Below are 22,083 nucleotides of genomic sequence, written 5' to 3'. Positions count from 1 at the left end.
AAATTCCCCGCAACAGCGCGCCATAGTCTTTTCTCAACGCTTCGAGCAGAACAAACCTTGAAGGGTTATTATTTACAAACAAGAAAATGTTATACAAAGAAATGTTCGGTAACATCTGTAATAATACTTAGATGGCAATGATTGTGAAGCATCTTTCCAAGAGGCCCTATGAAGTACAATGCATATTTAAATTCATATATATTCTAGTCTCAAGCGTGAATCCGAAACCTCAAAAACTGCAGCAAACGGCCACCACCACCTCGTACGGTCTTAGAAGGGAATATTTTCAGAGGCAGCTGCATATATGGTCAACGTATGATCTTATACTGAAGAACGTCTGTAATAAAATACAGAAAGCACAGTAGGAAATTTTTTATGTACATCTCATAAATATACACGCATTTCTGTGTCGACATAGATGCGTAACTCACTTTTATCTGTGGACAGCTAACAAGTTTATATTTTTTAAAATAGGTACCATTCTAAAGATTGTGTCAAATATTATGTCTGAGGATCCTGGTTGCTGAATAATCTTATTGCTGATATCTATCAAAGAAAATGTTTTTCTCTGTAAGAGAAAAACTGTTAAAGGCCCGCATGTATACTACTATCATCGCCCAAACCTATAAAAGAGAAGATTTAGTTTTTTCACTAGATCTTCGTATCTGTAGGATTCATTAACATCATTCAACCATGAGATCCATAGTAGAATAATAATAATCGCATGTAGATTTCTACCCTTTTCAGAGTAGGCGGGCAATAGAAATTGATGACAAAGGCGGAATTTCTAAACTTATGTAAATACAGAATACCGACTTATGAACCTGCAGATGACGACAATTCTCACAATGCCCCCATGACCAATCAGTCGCTTACATGGTACCGAATGAATGAAAAACTCACCTCAAATCTATTGGTTGAAGGACCTCAGGAAAGCCGGAAGAATGTAGACGTTCAATGGTCATGCTCGGCAGTTTCACGTAAGCTAGTAGCCGGATTTTTAGCCCAGTCTAATATATGTGATCTTTAATAGTATCTAAGTGCTCCTTTTACTTTTTCTTTAATGTGCCTTACAATTTCATTTTTTACCGCTGAACATGTTTAATACAAGCGCGAAGCTTAGGCTTCATTTGCCACAGAGTAATCACACCCTGAAGAGGACTAATTCGTTGGTGATGTTATCGAAGTAGTCAGTTACTCAACTTAGTCCTTAATTAATATAGATCTTTTTGTAATATCGGTGACAAATACAAAGAATAAGCTAATCGGCCCTAACAATGTATCAACTATCCGGCCCCCATCAAACCATTCACAACCGTAGGCGAACACTATGTAACTGTACATGCTTGGTTTTGTAGATTTGTCTCACCTTCATAGCTTCAGTGCTCCTGCCGTTTACTAGGAACGTCAACCAAAAATGACTCCCGATATAACAGTTCAACCTCTATAATACATCAAAATGCTTGCTCTAAAGAAAAATGTAGGTAGTACCACTTATTCAAAGTATCTATATGAATAAACATCACAGTTAACCCTAGTCTGAACAGGATAACAGAGGTACACAGAGTTCTTAATCGGCTGCAAGGATTTGGAAAGGACACGGCAAGGAAAGGCAATTACTTTTCAGGAGTTTAAATCTATGATGAATCCGTCTACGAGTGTCAAGATTCAACTAGCACAAGCAAACACTACTCATACAATTTTCGATAAAGATAGGGAGACGTAGAATTACATATATATCCCAAGCTCCAATACACGGTAGAGCATCACGCCGACCTATTTATAGCACATTTAGGTCCAAACAGCTAGCGTAAATTACAGTTACATGTATATTAAAGAACCACCACTTATCTTCATTCAACTTCTCCTTGATAACACCCACAGAACTGTGCTTCCAATTAAATTACTCGACAGAATTAAACACAAAACAGTCTTCCAGAAAGAGCACATGGTAATCAAAGGTTCGTCACTGCTCTTGAGGGAAAAGCTCACCATTATAACTGGATCACACAGACACTAGAAGACAATTCCGAATGATCTCAACAAGGACCCCGTGGTTCTTTAACTGGGTACTCAACAAACCGGTGCTGAATTTTTTGCTCATGCGTTCACTGCTCCATTGTCTCCCTCAACTGTGGTTGAAAGCTAAAATATGAAAATAGAAGTTGATATACGAACAAAAGTATCAACAATGTCCCTCTACAGTTTTCTAAAAAAGTTCCCTATATTCACAGCCTTTCAAGCCACTGATATTACACTCATACGTTAGCGTGAAAGTCAAACATAGAAAGAATATAGATAGAGACGTTCAACATTAATATCCAGAATTGCCATTGAAAAATTTAGGAAAATTGCAATGCTCAGGATCGACAACGTATTAGATACCTCAGCTATTGATATACTTTCGCGGCGAACTTCCGCAAACCGTATTTCGACTAAGTCAACACAACACGAACTGCGAGAAAAAGTTCATCAAGGAATACTATAACTTATAATATATAACGACTGGACACATCCGGGGGGAAGATCAAATGGCGCTGTCGGTCTCTACGTTGGTTGCGGCGCAGAAACTAATACACGCACTTCGTTGAATTATAGAAGTAGTTGATAATCGAAGTGGATCAATGCTTGGAGCGTCATATACATTATCCCATAAAGTAAGCAAGCCGCTAGTATCCTGTACTAAACACCTATAAAACTGTTTTCTTGTTTTACAAGGACACCTATGAGACTCTTTAAATAAGTTTCTATTTGGCAGAAAACCATACATACTATCGAGAACTCTAGGAGTTATCGGCTATTAGGACGAGCTGACTACCGTTGACAACAGTGAGGAGAGACACCTCAGCTGGTCAGAAGAAGCGGTACACCGTTTAGAATGGTTTAACGAAAATAATGGTGTAAACCAATGCAATATGAAGTAAAACTATGTGTAGTTTCAAATAATCAGCAAACGGAATCACAAAATGCTCGAGAAGAACTGCCTCATCTGTGAAAGCCCCAAATTCAGAGAAAGCTAATAGACCACGTTTGTTCTTAAACCTTCTGCAGTCCTACTCCCCCTTCGTTCGACGGATAACTGATGTATCAGAATCGCGTTATGAGTTACTCTAACCAAAGACATGATGTGACTGGACCGAGGAAAGAATTAAATCTTTCGAAAAAATTAAAAGCAAGCGGATCAAGCACTCGGTATCTTACGGCCCAAATAAAATGGTAACAGTAGTTCAGATGCTTCACCTTATGATACGTTTGGCATCCTGTCCCGCCGTTATCCGGATCGAACAGAAGGACCTAAGGCTATCTACTTACTAAGAATATTAAATGAAGCAAAAGACGCTCTAACAATGCGTGTAGTATGATCGTGAAGCTTTGGTTACTAAAGAGGGCATTCGTCGATGTATAATCTACCTGCACAGAAAAAATTTACATAAGTTACGAATAACAAGCCACCATTATTTATTTTTGCCTCCGGTAGAACAGTTCTAGGCTTGACCCCCCGTCTCACTCACAACGTTAAATATTGTCGCCCTCACGATTCACATATAGTATCGAATATGGACGTATTTAATATCGTGCATCACCAGGGAACAAAAATCGTTTTCATAGATCGATGGGAACCAACACCAATCGCTTGAGAAAACGTGGGACCAGAAATTCAAGAGGATGAATATGCGCAAGTTCTATTCAACTTTTACCGAAATATGGCAAACTACAAATGTACTTCAAAGCACCACCCACGGAATGCTTTAGCATTTATGAAGTTACTTTTAAAGGCCATGAAATCTACATAGCCAAAAAATTTGGACACAAGGGCCACATAAAGGATAATTGAATACAGCTAAAATGATAGCTCGTCAGATGAGGTCTCAAAAAAGCAACTCAGAGTCGTTCAACCTGTGTGAAGCACCGCGACACCTCACCAAAAGCAATAGCTCATTCATGGAAGGTTTTGCATCGCCATAAGATCGTCTACGTATTGAGCATACCGCGCTACTTCAAAGCTACTACCTACTAATTTTAATATACGTTTTAAAAATGATTTAAGTCAAAAAAATAATAACTGAAGGCAGACAGCTGCACGAATCGAATATCTTAAAATGCTCGTCTTGGACAATGGCGGGTAACTCGCTTCTGAAAGAAAAAAAACTATAATTTATAAATCTTCCTTCTGACCGCGCCAAGTTTAATGGAGCTGCCGAACGAAGTGGAAGGACAATAGTGGACCATTTTGAGAAAAATAATGGAAAAATTTGGAATTATGGAATGATATTTGAGGCACACGCAGAACTACTATTTAGACCCTGAAATCTACCATTAAACCAGTAAGTTTAGAAGTGGTGACTCCATTGTCACATGGATATTGGAAGACATATCACCCCAGAAAAAATAAAGTACTGCCTATATTCATAAAATCGTAAGACTCTGAAACTTCTCATAAAATCAAATAAATCTCCGACAAAAAGTCCAATTCAACCTGACCACTTCAAAACAATGAACCCCCAATAATATCTCATGAACAACAACAAACTCCACCTACGATAGCCGTAATCCCAACAACTACTATATACTAGTCGACGATCGAACCGAATTAACGGAGGAACTGGCTGGAAAGACATTATTCTAAAAAGTAATGATCGGAAACTTTATGTACGTTCAAGTTTTTCGATGAAGATTTTAGGAGAAAACTTTACGTGGATCATTGGTTCACTCATTGAATTAGGATCTATGGAAAACGACGCTTATTTACCCCAATGTATGTAGTTAACATTAGGTGAGAACTTCAAAGACATGCATTAAAGGGCACCAGTAGAACCCAATGTAATTAAAAACCGTTACTTAGGTAGAATTGGCTGTTAGGGTGGAAATTCATCAAGGACGGCTTCCTATCGGTTCCGACATTTCGAGTTGATATCCAGTTTACTAGATCCCTTGTCGAAATGTGGTAAGCAAGCATCAGCAATGACAAGCGCGGAGTAATAGCGATTCAAGTATTAAGGCTAGAAGGTTTTGCATTCACTCAAGAGAAAGTATTTGCGCATAAATCCAAATACGAGATAGACAGGACATGTAACCTAACAATACAAAAAAGTCAGAGTTCCTCCGTAAGCCCAGCTACCTCTTCAACAAAAGCCAATGTTTCTTCAGTTGTATACCATATGCTTTTTTCCCTGTATACGCTGTTCAAAAGACGTAAGTGAAGCTCACTAGCTAGACAAACAACAGGACAGCGATTCATTCGGGTAGGTTTAAAGGTCATATATAGCTAAAAGTGTTTACAAAACATCTATGAATTCCATTAGACAGAAAGCCCTTTTCTGAAGCCTCTTTAATATCATTGTTCGTAACTCGATTTAAACGCTGTACAAAAATTCAGCTCAACGTGAATAGCCCTGTCGCTCTGATTCGCTCGCTTACTGTTTGTTGTCTTGCTCATTGTCTTTCGCCAACTGCTATCGATTCTTTAACAGCAAGAAACCCCCTGATTGCGCAGCCTCGCGTCATCTTCGCTCTCAATCTGCTAAGCAACATGTTCGTTCTTTTCAGGGGCTGAGTCGGCCCTAGCGTAGGGTTAGGTCCAGGGCCTTGTCTGCCTGTCTGTAGGTGTATGTGTACAAGTAGGTTTGTGTCCGCCATCATCGTTCCCCGCCCCATTGCCGCCACATGATGCGGGCAAATAGGCCTAGCTGCCTGCGCAGCTTCCTTTCTACGTGGTGCCGTGGGAAGCATCGCCCGTGCACGCCATCTGTCAAAGTTCTCACCGTGCGTTCAGCAGTCCAGTGATCATCGGAGCAGCAGCCTCCTCTTGAGTTCGTAACGAACGCAACAAAGCCTGCAATTCTGCAGCCTCCACTTTCCAACGTGGCGGTTTGCCATCCTTACGCTTCCCTACGTTCAAGGCACGGACGGGGGGATGCTGGGAAGGCGTCGTGCCTGCGGTGTTATCCTTCTATGCCAAGCAGCAGTGCAGGGATGCTAGTGGTGATAGGACCACCGGTAGCAGCGCCAGTTGCCCGGCCGACTCGAGAGCCAAGCAGCGCTCGGCGAATCGAAGTGGGAGGAGCTAGAGCAAAGCACCGCCCAACTGAAGCGGATGCAGGACACCTAGCATGGAATAGAAACAAGAGGACATCTGCCTAGAGGGAAGCCGCCTATTGCACTATACTTAAAATACCCGTCCGTTCTAGAGTATCGGCATACGTGCTAGTCTAGCCTTACCTTGGAAGACCACTTTTTTTCAAAGTCTACTCTAAACAGTTTATGATACACGCTGTACAAAGTATTTACTGCAAAGTGCGCCTTCAATATCTTCGTCCTGCGGGATATTCTGAGAAGCCGCCGCGGAGGACCTTTTACACCGATCTGGAAGCTGCTTTGTTCTTACGCCCGATCCTTCACTGGTACACAGTGTGGCAGACTCGATACGCAACGTAGAGGTGTCATGGACGACGGTGATTTGTCCAAGGGCTTCCTCCAGCACATCGAAAGTTTAGGAGGTATCCGCATCTTGAGTGGCAACCGAGATCAGAAAGTAAACGGCTGCGGACTGGAAGTTACAGACGGTGGCCAAGACGGCAATGATATTAAGGACGATCAGCTTATGAGCTGCTCGTCCTTCTCAGACTGTGAATCAAGCGGTGAGGACACTCAGGATTTTAAGGATCGACAGAAGAGAAAGTTCAAACTACGCTCCTCTCCTAGCAACGGTTCAGGAGACGGACATTGCGGCCAAGTCAGCGAGGTGAGCAATAGGATATCAGATCTGGAATATTTGATATTATTTGTATATCATGTTTGAAGGATTGCATACATTGTTTATCAAATAATGGTGAGATGTATCGTCCATACTGTGAACAGAATGATTATACGTTATATCTTTTACACTAGACCTGCACAGAAAACGTTGTAAGACAGGACCCAGTACATCAAGCCTTCTCATGGCACTGCAATTAGCCAGTCACAGAGATTAAAATATAACAACGCATTAGATTATTTATAATAGTATTGAAAGCATGTACGTTAACTGCTAACTTCAAAATAAGCGCGTTAATAAGGTCAGAATCAGAGTTAGGTCACTCGTTCTTACTCACGTATGCGCATTCTGAAACACTTGGACTCCTGAAGGATAACAGGCGGAATTTACAAGGAACAGTATTTCAAATTAGTGAATGCAAGCAGAAACAAAACAGCTTGAAAAAAACAGAAAAAGTCTCGCACGAAATGTGTTTTAGAGCAATGTGTCAGCAGCGCTATTCCTAACAGCTGCTTGGCCCAGACGTGGCCTGCCAGCTAGCTAGTCTAGTGCAGCCACAGCCGTAGGCCTTTGTTAGCGTCAAATAGCTATATTGATCGATGAAGAAGAATAAATATTAAAAAAATAATGGTTATAATAAAACTAATTCTATGAGCAAATATCGAAGGGTCTTGAATGACTGCGTGTCTAAGCTACGCTTCGATTAGGAGAGAAATAAATTACATTGGGCTTTAACTTGAGATATGGTCAAAACTGAAGCCGACATAATACAATTAGGATCTCAAAGTAGTTCGTATCACAGAGGTAGGGATGAGCCACACCCAATACTAAAGTAGCCAATTAACCATTCCATGATTTTCGTTCCAAAATGATTTGACTATCTAGATAGTGGATAGGAAGGCGGTGTATCATATTCTGGGTTTCATCCGTTTATCATAATGCCCCTTGTGGCTTAAAACGGTGCTTTCTAAAAATATATATACGGGGTTTAATGAAAAGTTTACTAGTGGCAGTGCGCTTCACGCAGTATGATTTTTTTTTTTTTGTTTTATGTAAAAGTATTATTTAATAAATTTGACTAAATACCCGTTCAAGGAAAAAGGTACCTGTGACTAATATACGAGATGTTCTGCATCAAGCTTATAATAAGCTTAACCCTCGCCAAAATTAAATCTTTGAATATAATTAGGTCACATATGTCTGGCACGCCAAATACAAGCGTCTTTAACGAAATAATGCTCAAAACGTTTGTCCGTGATTAAACGTGTTAGCTTAATCTGAAATTATCAATTGAACTTTTGAGCTTATTTTCAGCATGTAAAACTTTATAGGAGAATTAGAACGATAGACAATAACCACAATCAAAAGCGGTATGTCTTCAAATGTACAATCAGACTTACTATCCACAAAAACTGCAACAGAGCTTCAACCTAGATCGAAACCCTACATCGAGAGCGCTACAAGATGACGTTTCTGTCACCTTGTAGTTCTCTCGTTTTATCTGGCAAATGTGCAAGACGCATCTTTTCCGAACCTCAAACCCCTATTGGTGCTAAGTAGAACTTACACAATTACGCAAGTATTCCGCGTACGTTTTATTAAAGCATAAATTGAAGCGTGAAGTATCGGTTAGCTAAAGTCTGTATTCGTCGAAGCAGATTTTTACAAGTATCATCAAATATAAAACTTCGATATTTTTTTTCAACTTTCACTTGATTTTCAACCGCCGAACCAGATCAAAATATATGTATTCATATCCACGTTCAACTGGCAATAGTATTAGGCTGTTGCAAGCGAGTCTGTCGAGCTTCGAAATGTATTTTCCCTGTCTATAGCTTCTCGAAGTAAATCGATGAAGGCATATGCTCGCTGACGAGTCACCTTGTTGAGGAATGGAAAGCCTCGTAATTACACGAACTTAAATCGGACGTAAGCGAATTAAAGCCAATGTTGGATATTTTTTTTACACAATCCAGGGAGTGTTACCGTAGTAATCCAGCCATGACGATGAAATCTGACATTGTTATCGAGTGACAGAGACAGCGTGCTTTCAATTGCCATGGTAACGACCCATGAGTCCTTTGTGTACCAGATGCGTCTAATGATTATTACAAATGCTACAATCACCTTAAGTCCAAACCTACTCAACACTTCCATTGAACTCAATTTTTGTTCCAGGACGACGCTATTTTTCGCATGGTCATGCTACGATAGCCGTATGCTCCAGGCGGGTTTTTTGTCAAATTTAGTTCCCCAAATACACCACACGCATTTCCAACTGGCCTTCTCTTAATTCATGGGGGACCCATTTTCACTCAGTTTCCGCTTGTTCTGTGTCTGGATTGTTTTTCCACAATAGGTTACATGCGAATTGCCAATTTTGACCGAAAACAGCCCTTCCAATTCAATTTCTGTTTTTGTGAAAAGCCCTTTCGGTTTAGACAATGCGTGCTTGTCCTCGAGCTTTCGAAATCTTCTTTCAAAACTCTAATCTTTGTTGTTGAAACGTTTGCAGCATACCCGTACAGTGTTCTCGCTTAAGGCCTCCTTGCTTAATGCTTTTACCGATTTCCTATGAAGAATTTGACCACTAAGCGTTGATTTTCGAAGTTAACTTAACCGGTCATCATTTACAAGCTTTTAGAAAACTAAAGTTTTACTCAGGAACATGCAACATAGTGATCAACCATGTGACTTACAAATAATAATAATCTTTGGTTCTGGTGTTAGGCGGCAGCTAGCACATTGCAATGTAGCTCATGTACCTCTATTATTTTGTTCTATGGACAGTCGGTATATCACGCTTCTCGAAAAAGGCCCTAGTTTAGAATAGTGTTCGAGCATCATTGCACATATGCACAGTAAAGAACGAGTACCTGCTGAAATAGATATAGTAGAGGAAATGCAGAACAGCAAGCAAAGCAGGCAAGATTATTAGGACTACCTGAGAATAAGTTTTTTTTTTAATGCTTATGATTACACAAAGGTTTCCCGGAACCGACTCTCGGCCGGGAATGCCTTATAGCTTCTAGTTCTTGAGCCACTTAGGACGCTGCAGCGGAAGGCACCAGAAAATGCGCGCGTTTAGCCTTCTCGTAGTTTTCACGCGTTGTGCATGCATGTCCCTCCGGCTTCGCATAGGTTGAATTTCTCCCTTTCTAAGGGTCAACTCTCGCATGGTCATCAGGCTTTTACCGATATCATGCTTCAAATCGTGCGCATAATTTTTCGCGCACAACTTCATATCTTCTAAGTTATCCGTACTTGCACCGTTAGTTACCTTTAAGTTACTCTATCGTTTTGACGTTCTTTTCCCTTTTCCCAGTTTTAGAGGTTCACACGTCGGCAAAACTCTAACTCGCATACGAATCCCACCCTTGCCCATCAGTTGATGTATCGCCTTAGAATTGTTTGATGCCCTTGTGTGACCTGTATGCTACCATAATCATGCACCTTTAGCGACCTTCAGAATATTTTATCGCTTTTAGCGTCTTTCACATTTTCTCCGTTTTAGGAAGTTCGCACATGAACGAATTTATGGCTTGCGCGCGAATTCCCCGTTGTGGAGATTTTTCCTTAGATAAGAAAGATAGCTGTAAACATCGTTTGTGCAGACGCCTAAATTCAAGCTCGCCACTCATGAAAAACTGCTTTATTATACCAGCCCTGCTCTTGCTTTAGCCATGATCTGGATCCTCCTCGTAACACAGGGAAAGAGTTTATTAAAGACACTGTAGAATACGATATGAAGGATTCCCCGTTCTTAACAGTTTTTTTTCAATAAAATTACAGCCAGGACATAGCAAAGTTCCTATCGATGCGCCGCTCTGCCGTTTACATTGTTATAAGCGCAAGTTACCAATATGGGCTTTCTTCTAAATGAAGTTACTAAAAGGCACTGTATTTATTTTATATGGATAAACTGTTTACAATTTACATATACATGGGTTTACACAATAACATTGCAAGCATTCCGTATTGATATCACGGCTCAGTATTCACACGGAGATGTTAATGAGTTTAAGAGGGTGAATAGAGTTGAACGTACATCTATCACCCTGGAAGAGCCAAACAATCCTATCTTAAAATTGAAACGAGCAAGCCCCGTGAGGGCTATCAATTCAAATTCATACGCTTGGAAGCTTATTCAGTGGGGGAAAAGGGCGATAAAAATAGCTTTTATTGAAAAGACAGGGCCAGAGACCCACGATATATACGTATCAATCAAATAGGATCTCAACAAGATGCAACACCCAAATACCAGTAAATCCAGCAAAATATATGTGTCTTTAACGTGTAACGCAAGGAGAGTACACCACGGATTATCACCTCGATAATTAGGCTTACTGTCATGAAAGGATTATTCAAAGAAAATATATATGCATTTCAAATTTCTCTTTCTCATTCGGTCTCGTTCAAAGTCGGGCTACAAAAAAGATCTCGCAACTTTTGCTAACTGAACTTTATAGCTACGTAAATTTTCAAATACTGCGAGCATTTCGCGGATGCAAAGCGCTCGTGGCTGAAACTCATCCCCATAAAGTCGTATAGAAACGAAACACTTGATTTGATGTAAGAAAATGAAACGTCGAACAAGGCTTTTCTAAGGACTGTTAAATTGTTATCCAAGTCTTTTAATGTTAAGAACTTCCGCTGACGTTACCAATGACAGAAAAAAGGCTCCGTCAAAAAGCCTGTGGTACAAAAAATATGGTATGTCCTAAAAGCCGTTATTGATCCTTGTGCACACACCAGAACAAATTATACCGTAGAAACGCAGCAGTAAAAATCTTTCATAAAGTTCACTATTCAGGACACATTTATCTGTACGGTGTAAATTCACGTGAGGAAATTAGTCGAAGGAAATAACCCGAAAAGTTTCTCTCCATCACCTGAAAGAGTTCACGATTAATTGTGTTTTATATGAATAAATTAATTAGTTGAACAATATTCGTTTCGAGATTTTGTTTCCCACGTTCCAATCTGTCATGATTCTTTATATAGACGTATATGCAGGCCTAATAACTTGTGAAGACTAGAGGATTAATAGATGCAGTCGACGAGGCATAGCCGAAACAATTATACATTCAACGAGAGTGGTCATATTATGGTTTCTACGTGATTCGTACTTGTCAGCCGGCAGCACTGCAACCTTTATTTCGCGTCGATCTCGTTCCTGTTCTGCCAGTCCAGCTGACTCTCACTGTTCGTTCAAAGGAGGACTGCTCAGTCCCATGGCGGAGACGATGTTCAAGCTTGCACCGGTCTTCACGCGCAATACACAATTACAAGTACTACTACTGTTGTTGCTGCTGCTGCTGTTACGGCCATTATTATCGTCGCCCGATTTCACCTTCATCACCTCTTCTTTGCTACCGTCTCATTCCATTCTAATCGCCGCAGCTTTAGCCCTCACCGTTCGCTAGGAATTACTCTGCGAGTACTTAACTCCTATGTGATCGGCGTTCTTAATTCACAACATGATCATCATCATCATCGCGTGGACCTGCAGTCGTACGATCGCCACGACCATCATGGCTGCCGTCGGTCACTCAATTAATAGCATACATACAGCAGATAAATCAACATACAAACACCACTCGGAGAGAATCCATGTATAGTTGAACCCCTCTACCTGAGCAATGTTTTCCCTATATATTTATATATACATACATGCGCAGTTTTTCTTTCACCTATGTATATGGTTGCGTGCACACTTACGATTGTCTATTTTAGTCGGCGGTTCTAGCCCGTTATTTAGCTCTTTCTTTAGCTCTGCGTGTATTGTGTGCTTTTTGTGGGGTAGTCACCTCTCGATACCACGAGCTCTTTCCTCTTTGTTCTATAGCGGCTTAGTGTCTATGGATGTATCTATATTTTCATCCGCCTTCTTTCCGACCTGAAACGGATTCTCTGCTACGAATAAATTCCTCAGTTCAGTTGTACTACCGCGAGTTCGAACTGCCGGGTACGAAGCGGAGCTGTTGATGTTGCCGTTGTTGTCGTTGTCGTCGTCGTCATCGTGATGGTCGAAGTCCGCTAGCGCATCATCATCGAGCCTTCAAGATGGTCAGAGACGGGAGCCGAAGTGGGAGCGTATCCTACTCCCCAGTGCCGCTCTCCGCTAGCAGAATCGACTATTATCCTAGTACCGACATTAGTCTCGACACCGCTCAGAATGCATCCCTTCCCGCGCTCTAGTCCACCGTTTATATAACTACTGAAGGTATAGCTCGAGCCCAGATCTTCGTAGTTGCTACTTCTAAGGTGGGATGCTGTCACTCTTGTATCCCGATCGCTACTTCAGTTCTGCGAGTGATGCTTTCCTATCGTTGGCACAGTCCATCGACAGACGGATGGCGAGAAGCAGCTACTGACGAAGGGAAATTGGACAGCACTTTGCCATCTACACGATGGATATACAGGACAATAGACATCCACTCATGAGAAACAAGGGCCGAATTGGGAGGACCAGTAGGGGGTGATATAGCGGTGCATCGCTTGCTTCTAACAATTAACTCGAGACTTGGATTCAAGATTCGTATTATCGTTCTTAAGAGCCTACCGCACAACGGAGCGAGAAACCGCTGGAGAACGCCACTGATTAAATACGAATGTGGATACTAGAAGCTGGCACGAAATTTTTCAAGCGTTACGTTGCCAGTTACACTGATGCTCCCTGGGAAATCTGGCCATAATATAATGATAGCTACCATATTTATCGACTAATCGTTCATCGTGATTAAACAAGCCTTGGAGGCAATACGGTCTTTGCATAGATAAGCTGTAAAGAAAATTTTCTCAGGGAATAGGTGAACTACGTAATAGTCAACAAGCAGCTCGTACCGTTACTAAATACAAAGCATGTTTTCTCGTGCATTCCGTATCCGTTGGTCTTTTTACATCAGTGAAAGTGGAAGACATATGACCAGGGTTCTCAAAAATTCTGTCTGTCAAATGCGTTTACAGAACCCTAATCATATTCAGTGTACATCAAACGTATGTACACATATTTAATTGATACCCATCAAGCGAATCCGATACACATCACAATTGCTCGCGAAGAACAGTAAGAACTAGCTCTAATGATAAGCTTGTAGCATACACAGATAAATGAATAGATAATTCTTCATCAATAGACAAGTGGTAATTGCTTAATGGAAGTTTGCAAAGTTATTATCATTATGATTCGATTTTCACATACATGAGCCCATAAGTAAGTCCAGAAAGATGCATAGTAGTAAAGCTGGGTTTCACTGTTACAGAAATTTCGGCCCTCTGGTGATGAATTGAAAGGCTTGGTAAATGACGGAAGACTAACTAGAAAACTAGTCAGAGTACAATAGCTGTTGCTATACGGAAATCAAGCAGGATGTATGAGACCGATGTGGTTACAAGCCTATGACTGTTCAAATCCGGTCAATCTTCACGAACAATCTAAAAGCGATAATTTCAACTACTCTAGAAAGGAAATAAGTTCCTGAAAAGGCGTAAGAAGCCGCTATTCGAGTATTATTTCTTGGAAGAAATAATCGCAATTGAAAATAGGTCCTAGTTGAAACTATTTATAACTCATACAAAATGAGTTGTTGGAAAATAGCATAGTTTAGAAGTTTTAATTTCTTAAGCGATACATGTCTTCATTCAACACTCGATTTGTATTCAATTAATCGATGAAGGTAACGATACATGTCGTTTGCAAGTAACGTTATAGATCGATCATTTTTCTTCCGGGTGGAAGATAAGCTTGACACACATATTTTCGTGCCGGCCATCTGAAGCAATACTTAACAGCGCTACCTTAAGATTAAAACATTTGCTTAAATTATGTTTGTATATCGATGACATAGTATTAACTCTTTACTTATGATTCATTTAAGCATCAGCGCATAAATATACTTTGCAAATTGATAAATAATCATATTCTATCGCAGAGGTTTTGAACCGTTGCAGGCGAGGTTATAGGATACAAAGGAGCGGCACACAGTGCTCACAGCATGGCCATTATTTCAACGTCTATTTGCCAACTATCTTCAACTAAACAAGCTGATAACTAATCTTTCCCAGCGATATGATAAGAGCCACCTATTTACTGCTAATGTATTTAGGACTTCATAACCAAACTTATCATTTAATTTTATTTAATTTAAAGAGAAAGATTTAAAAGAAAATTAGGACTACGAATATCATTTTTAAGTAAAAAACGAGTTAATGCTTTTTGTGTGCAATGTAAGCTAGCTTATATCTTCTGGGTATCATTCGGTAAATGGGACGAACGAAAAAAAATTTGGTTTAAGGTCTGTTTTTGACTAATCAGTTGTTCTTACATCCTAAATGTTCAATTGGCCATGTCCTTTATTAATAAGGTATGTTTTGTAAACTACTTCTATCTAGCAATTATTATTTTCGCGAATATGCTATTACATTTTGTTAATCATTATAGAAAGGCCACTGATGGTATCAATCGATGCAAAATTGACCTATTTTAATGTTCTGTCCATTGACGGGAGCACTTGCGGGGACACTGTCGGGTACCCCCTTTTGAGATTTTCAAGAGCCATTCACAGTTTGGGGTGCACTTCTTAGCCGATTGGTGGGATACAGGTGCACCTGCATCCAAATTAGCTTTTTCTTCCACTTCTGCTATAGCTAAATCGTAAGTGGTTTCATTGATAGCCATATCGCACATTGGTACAATTGTTACGGTGTTGAATTTCCTAGCATACATAGATGTCTAATAGTTGTGCTATCTCTGAAAAGTCCTTATTAAAGCTTGTTACTGTTATATATGTTCGCCAGCAGCTGATATAGGCGAGTCTATAACGTTCCCATAGCTGTAAGTGAAGTGGTAGAATCGCGGAAAAATTCTTTGTGGCTGGCCGCGGAACCGCTGATGGTGATACTCACGAAGATGATTGTGATACAGCGTAGAGGTTCTAAGGCGTGATAAGCTTATTAAGTATTTACTACTGCACCGGCTATTCTATCGAAGCCGTTAACTTCTACGCAGTTAGGGTTTCGAAGCGTTAGCCTATACATCGTCAGTTCCCAACCATTGGCCTAGTCCTTCATAAACACGCGCGCTCTACCGACTTGTAAGAATAACCGCAAAATCTGGAAACTGGCCATCTGTCCGGCGACGAAAGCCGTCGGTCGAATCGGCGCACAAGGCAAGCCTTTAAGAGAGTCGTTAGTACCAGTAACGGCGTTAAAGCTTTAGCAGCGTAGCTTTAGCAAAGTGTAAAAGCTTCCGCAGAAGACGTACTTCGACAATGGATCGAAGTGCGGAGGTGCCAGGGGGAACGTTGTAGCGGCGCACAAATGTCCAGTCGAGAGACGTTGCAAGACGGAATATTTTTGGCCGCTGTAAATTGTGCAGCCCCACGGCGTACATGCTAATGCTACGCGGGGCTGGTAATAGCCACTGAGCACTACAGTCGAAAATGTAAACAATAAACAGCTGCTAGCTTCTATAAAAGCCTTAACCGCCAACCGATGTTTTGACAGTCTCGTGTAACGAATCCATGCTCACCTTTGTTGTCGCTACAGAAAGAGCTGTATCGTGACTTGTCTTCGCAAGCTAGCACACTCCGCAGTTGCGCACGTACATAAATGCTTCACTCCCAACATCTCTGTCCAGAAAAAAAAAGGAAACGATGAACAGTTTTCTGTGCCCTTGGACACTGAAAAAGGTACCAAGGCCTCGGCTACCTGCAGAAGTGTAGGTCATAATTACTTTGTCCACCGGGCCGCCACGAGCTAGAAGTCGCAGAGGTTTGTAGTGATTGCGTCAAACGTTGCGTCAAAGTGGTTCAATCTGTTAGTACAAACCACTCGGGATGCTTCCTCCAGCAAGCGCAGATCTTTCCGGCATATAATCGCACTAACGCCTTGCCTTGGCCTTCTTCGAGACAAGGCGTTCGCAAGCTTCTCGTTAGAGCTTGCCCACGTGTCCCTCGCACCCATATTGAAATCGAACGAGCAAGTCTTTGCAAATGTCTATGCGCCTGCCCTACGACCTCTATCCATTGCTCTGGCCTCTTTGCCGTTAGCTTAATCGAGAACGACTCCAATCACCCAACCGTTCGCGAGCCCCTGTTTCGCAACTTCAACCATATCACTGCCAGCAAATGAAGCGCTTAGGTCAGGTTTGTCATTTGTCGGCGGTACCGAAGGCTTTCTAGCCATTTAGTCTGCGTAGGCAAATAAATGGTTGTCTTATGCAAACGTAGACGTGTATTTATTTATAAATTCATATGACAGTATTTGATCTATTGCAATCTGTTGCATATAGTATGTAGCCAACAATAGTGATTGTCGTAACACCTGATAAAATTCCAAAAGAAGGACAGTTTGCGAAACAAAGAAGTGCAGGCACAGTTAAGTTTCCAGCTTAAGGACCGAACACATTTCAAGGTAACGTGACAAATACAGTCGCATATTCGTGAGAACAGAAACCATAAAAAGCCCATAGAAGAATGCGACTGAACAGAAAAACCGTTTTCACACCATCTTGACCTCTGTACAACTGCAGCTTGACTATCTTTAATATGACTCGATTCAGTTTGAGATCTAACGTGCCACAAGCCCTTGCCGCCACCGATCTCTAGAACTACCTGACACAACAACAGTTATTCAGCCAGCAATGTAGAAAGCCCAGTACAGAACATGCAAAGTTAAGCCTATGGTGGAATTTGTGATTCCATACTCTATGAGGCTATGCTTCCTAGACGATCGAGACAACGACATAGTAAACAGCCCAGACAGTTCATGCTCGCCGCGGTAGACGAACAAATGTCGTGGAGCTAAGGGTAAGTAGAATTCTATGGACCGCTGTATGATGGTATAGATACTAGGTAGCTGGCACAACCCGCAGATGTGGCAAGTAGTGGGTGGCCAGGTGCAGGGGCTCCCAGAGTACACTGCACCTGTGTAGGAAATTTGAAGCAAGATGGAGAGGAGGGCAGGCAGGATTATCGTTTGGGAGAACCGATGGGGAAGTATCTAGGAGTTGGCTCTGCATGAAATCGCGCCTGCCTCTTGGCGTGCCCTCGTATTCTACAACTTCGTAACGAGAAAGGGAACTTCGCCCAACCGCTTCTCGCTTAGCATTCCGCAACGTGAAGGGATGCAACATGAGGGTATTGTGTCCTAGGGGCAATGAACAATCAACGGGCGCCACCTGGATAGGCGCTGCCTCACACAAAAGCGAAGTACTACATGTGTACTTTCTCTACAACATGACAGATAAATCCACAAATCTGCTTGCTTGTTTAACGCTTAATGGCAGAGCATAGTAGTAGAAGACAAGTGGCTACGAAGCGGATCTATAACACGAATAATCTGGAAAGGAAAGAGAGTGTATGAGGGCAACTGAACATGGCGGCTGAAGTGGGCAGCTGGGAGGAGCATATTGTAAACAATTGGATAAATAGCTTCCGGTGAATTATTACATGTCCAGACGGCCCCTGAAATGTATACTGTTGCAGACCATATATATGCACATCACTCACCATTTTATGGTATGGAATTAATTTGCAAAGATGCGTAAACCTCGTGAGAAGAATTTTCTATATTTATCGGCCTTAATGGCTCGAAGTATAAGTGACCTATCTGATAAAAATCTCTCTGGTGTGTTTTAGCAAAATCTAATTTGTTGTTCATAAATAACTGATAAATATAAAAAATCCTTATGCAAAGCTTACACGTTTTTGCACGATAGTTCCACACCATAAAATGGCGAATGATGTGGATATATATGGTCTGCAACAGTATACATTTAAGGGCTATCTGGGTATGTAATAATTCATCAGAAACTATTTAGCCAATTATTTACAATACTTAACTTTCTTTTGACGTACATATATCAATACGGTAACAATGGTGATTACTTTTGCACGACCCCACCTGATATCGATAATGTCATGTTTAAGTTCTTTTTTTATTTATGAAAGACAATTGCAGTTAAGATTATTAAAAGCTCACTAAACGTTGCTTTGATTTTTACAACAACAAAAAATTTACTTAGCTAAACAAAGTCATACTATAATTTATAAGAATATTGGTACAACTACCATTATGTACAATTGCAGTTTTTTATACGGTCTTTGTTCTCACGGATCAAATTAAAAATAATGACACCTAAAAATTAGTCACTGTTAATGATCATGATAGCTTCTTTCAAGTTTTTTAGTATAAAGCGAAGCGTTCTTATGTAAATTCAAGGAAATCAATAATTCCTAGATAACGTAAAACTGGAATCGCCTTCGCGAATTTATACATTACTGATAGTCATCGGCCGAACATTTTTGTAATGGGTTCTAAAACCTCTCTCATGTAATATTTGCAAGCCATAATGTGCATCGGTGCAATAAGGAATTGTTATTTCAGAATTCGTGGACACTGAGGAGATCTGAAGATCTAAACAGATGACATAAGGACTAAGGTTTATCTGACGTCCATCTTCGTACGTTTTTTTTTTGCATGTTGCAGGCCCACCAACGGGTAGCAGCAAACATGCGCGAACGCCGGCGGATGCAGTCGATCAACGACGCCTTCGAAGGACTCCGAGGACATATACCTACGTTACCTTATGAAAAAAAGCTATCCAAGGTTAGCATGCCTCGAATATAATTTTCCGCCTTATAAATGTGAACGATTTTATGAATGAATTGAATCCGAAGCCTTCTGTGCCACCTAATTTGACCTCCCGTTGATCACGATGCTCGCATTGTGAAGTCGCGCTTGCCTTAGTGCAGACTATGTGTCTTAAGAATGACAAGAGAAATATTCCTTTTCCACGTTCAGTACCTACTGCACCTAGTACGTCATTAGTATTTAATAGTGAATTTTGTTAGGCATTACTTTCTACATCTATCTGAACTCTTTTCCAGCAAACTAATTTTGCAACAATATGCTATGATAATCACGACAAATAACCTATGGTTTTACCATAACTCAGATGTCTTCTGCTCTTTTATTTCTTTTCAGTTTTACTTTTTCCCCAATCAATAACATATATTTTAGTTTCCCCCTACGGCCGAGTTACTTTTGCCGTCCAGTTTACAAATTTAAAAATATAGGTTCTCAGTGCGCTTAAATTTGAACGCAGGTGGACACTCTCCGACTTGCGATCGGATACATCTCATTCCTGACGGAACTTCTGACCACGGGTCGTAATCCCAGCGAAAGTCGTGCCCATCAGCAAAGGGCTTTGACCCAAAAGAAAGTCATTGTACACAGCAAAAAATGTAAGATTTCCTCAATCAATAAAAAAATAAGTGCAAGTTATTAAACGTATTTACCAATGGACTACGCCTGCCCTCTTCGTTGTACTTTATATAATAATGTGCGGCAGAAGAAATTGGAATGAGTATTGACTATGATATCGATCATAGGGCATAATACAAATAATAATTATTATTATTTCTAAATAACTAAATAGAATGTAGATGCTTTAACATAAGTTAAATAAGGAAAAATACGCATAAAAAGGTTACGTTGCGCTGAAAGTAAGAATATTTACAGAAATAAATTTGCTGAATAGGTAGGTCATTTTCTAAAACGATTGCCGACGAACCTCATTCTAATTACCTCCAGTAGACTAGATTGTTTGCACTTGATAACCAAGTTATTTTCGTAAAGAATTTACATGTTTTAGGGCTGAAAGCGAAGATATAGCTACCCTAAACGTAAATCACTAACCGTGCAGGTCACAGAGCCTATGTTTAAGTTTCAATGGTCCTGATCTTGACTGCTATTATGTGCGATATCCTGAAATGAATTCCAAAATGTGTTGCTATCCCGCTAGCTTAAAAATGGTAATATAAATTCAGTAATATGAAATGCTTTAACATAACAAATATATCAGTTAATTAAGCACTCCGTCACCGCGAAGATGTGTGTTAACACTTTGTAGAGCGGATGGTCTCGGTTTGAAACCAGGTGTAAAAATACTTTATGCTGGAAGGCTAGCTGTCTAAAGCAATACTTCACGGCAGTAATTGACGTAAAAATCGAAGTACTTATTTGATTAGTTCACGTAAAACAGCGTGGATTTAGCATTAGAGGAAAGTCGAATAGGGTATCTTTTGCCTTTGAATTTTTCTGTGGTTTGTCGTTTTAATAGGGTTACAGAGCGGAGAATGCGTGGGAGTGGTTGTATCGCATTCGTTATCATGGCACTCGACAAAGCGGCGCTTTGGACCCAATTCAAATAACGTTATGTATGCTCGGACCTGGCGGCCCTCAAAGCTGCCTCTGAGTCAATGCGATGAACATCAAACACCGAACAACAACCAACATGAACCGTGAATCACAAATTGGTAGGAAAAATTAAGTAAATATATGCTATGTCATCACGCGATCTTGTGACCCAACTTTAGCGGTTTCTGAGAGTGCGTACTAGAGGAACGCCTTGTTCCCCCAGCGGTCTAAGCAGCGTACAGTGAAGACAGTTGGCGTTCTACATAAAATGCAATAGCAAGTGCTAACAATTGATTGAGGCTTCCGCTCCAAACAGACGGCACGACATCGAGTATCTATTAACGACACATCATTGCTGAACTCATGCATTGCAGGCGCGTTTGTATATGGGTTTTTCAAAAATGTTTTCCATACTGTTTGTGAAGTGACTGCAGAATATACTAGAAGGTCACTGAAGAGGATCCTGAAAGTCACTGTGCAGTGTTTGAATAGGACCTGTGCGCTATCTGAAACTGTCAACTAATCATACCTTCGCTGTACAGTTGTTTCTTACTATGCTCAGTTGCTTCTCGGATATCTCAGTGTCTATTATAAATATTGTGCAATTATTTCTTAGCAGTATACAATAATACATCGGACACACTTTATTGCATATAATCATAGAATATGCTAACCACGCTTCAATTTGTGCAATAATAAAGTAAGGAAAAAAAAGTGAGATTTATTAGGAGTTCTTCTTTATGTAAAATATTCCATACTGATTACTGCTGAGTTTTCCTTCAGACGCAACGGTAGAAGGGTCTGTAATTTGGAAATATTACAATAAAATCATAATATATCTGATACACTTACGATGCCTGGGGCATTTTGATGAAGCATTCCACGTCCATGTAATAGCATACGATAGCAATATGATAGACGGAATGGTGTCCGAACTTAACCATGACAGATAGTAGTATACAGAAATAGCGTGAACACATACATACTATTTCTATGAATAGCTTTATGATACGCACCAATGCATGGGAGTTATTAGTGCTCTTGATGAGTTTCGTTTCAAATTTGCGACGGAAAAACAGCAGAGCATTTACCTGTATGCGTTGTTTAGCTAGTTATATTTTTCT

The 22,083-nt window shown here is 40.5% G+C and overlaps 1 protein-coding gene across 1 annotated transcript; it reads left to right on the top strand.

Moving 5' to 3' along the window:
• The first annotated feature begins 5,978 nt into the window (after nucleotides 1-5,978).
• On the top strand, nucleotides 5,979-21,677 carry LOC111267944 (uncharacterized). The gene is made up of 4 exons (XM_022846564.2): nucleotides 5,979-6,742; nucleotides 19,247-19,366; nucleotides 19,866-20,004; nucleotides 20,883-21,677. The coding sequence occupies exons 1-4, from the start codon at nucleotides 6,443-6,445 to the stop codon at nucleotides 21,065-21,067; spliced, it is 744 nt and encodes a 247-aa protein (XP_022702299.1). The 5' UTR covers nucleotides 5,979-6,442; the 3' UTR covers nucleotides 21,068-21,677.
• Nucleotides 21,678-22,083: the final 406 nt, after the last annotated feature.

The sequence above is a fragment of the Varroa jacobsoni genome, unplaced genomic scaffold (genome assembly GCF_002532875.2).
Source record: "Varroa jacobsoni isolate VJ856 unplaced genomic scaffold, vjacob_1.0 scaffold_1244, whole genome shotgun sequence".
NCBI classification, from domain to species: Eukaryota; Metazoa; Arthropoda; class Arachnida; order Mesostigmata; family Varroidae; genus Varroa; species Varroa jacobsoni.
Note: the sequence above shows the minus strand (reverse complement) of the source record. Positions and strands in the feature narration are given on the sequence as shown.

What these genes read in the sequence shown, in the direction of transcription:
- LOC111267944 (XM_022846564.2), top strand. Translation starts at nt 6,443, where the DNA reads ATGGACGACGGTGATTTGTCCAAGGGCTTCCTCCAGCACATCGAAAGT. An exon ending in ATTGCGGCCAAGTCAGCGAG is followed by an intron (nt 6,743 to 19,246) that starts GTGAGCAATAGG and finishes TGCATGTTGCAG; the next exon opens with GCCCACCAACGGGTAGCAGC. An exon ending in CATTGTACACAGCAAAAAAT is followed by an intron (nt 20,005 to 20,882) that starts GTAAGATTTCCT and finishes TCGTTTTAATAG; the next exon opens with GGTTACAGAGCGGAGAATGC.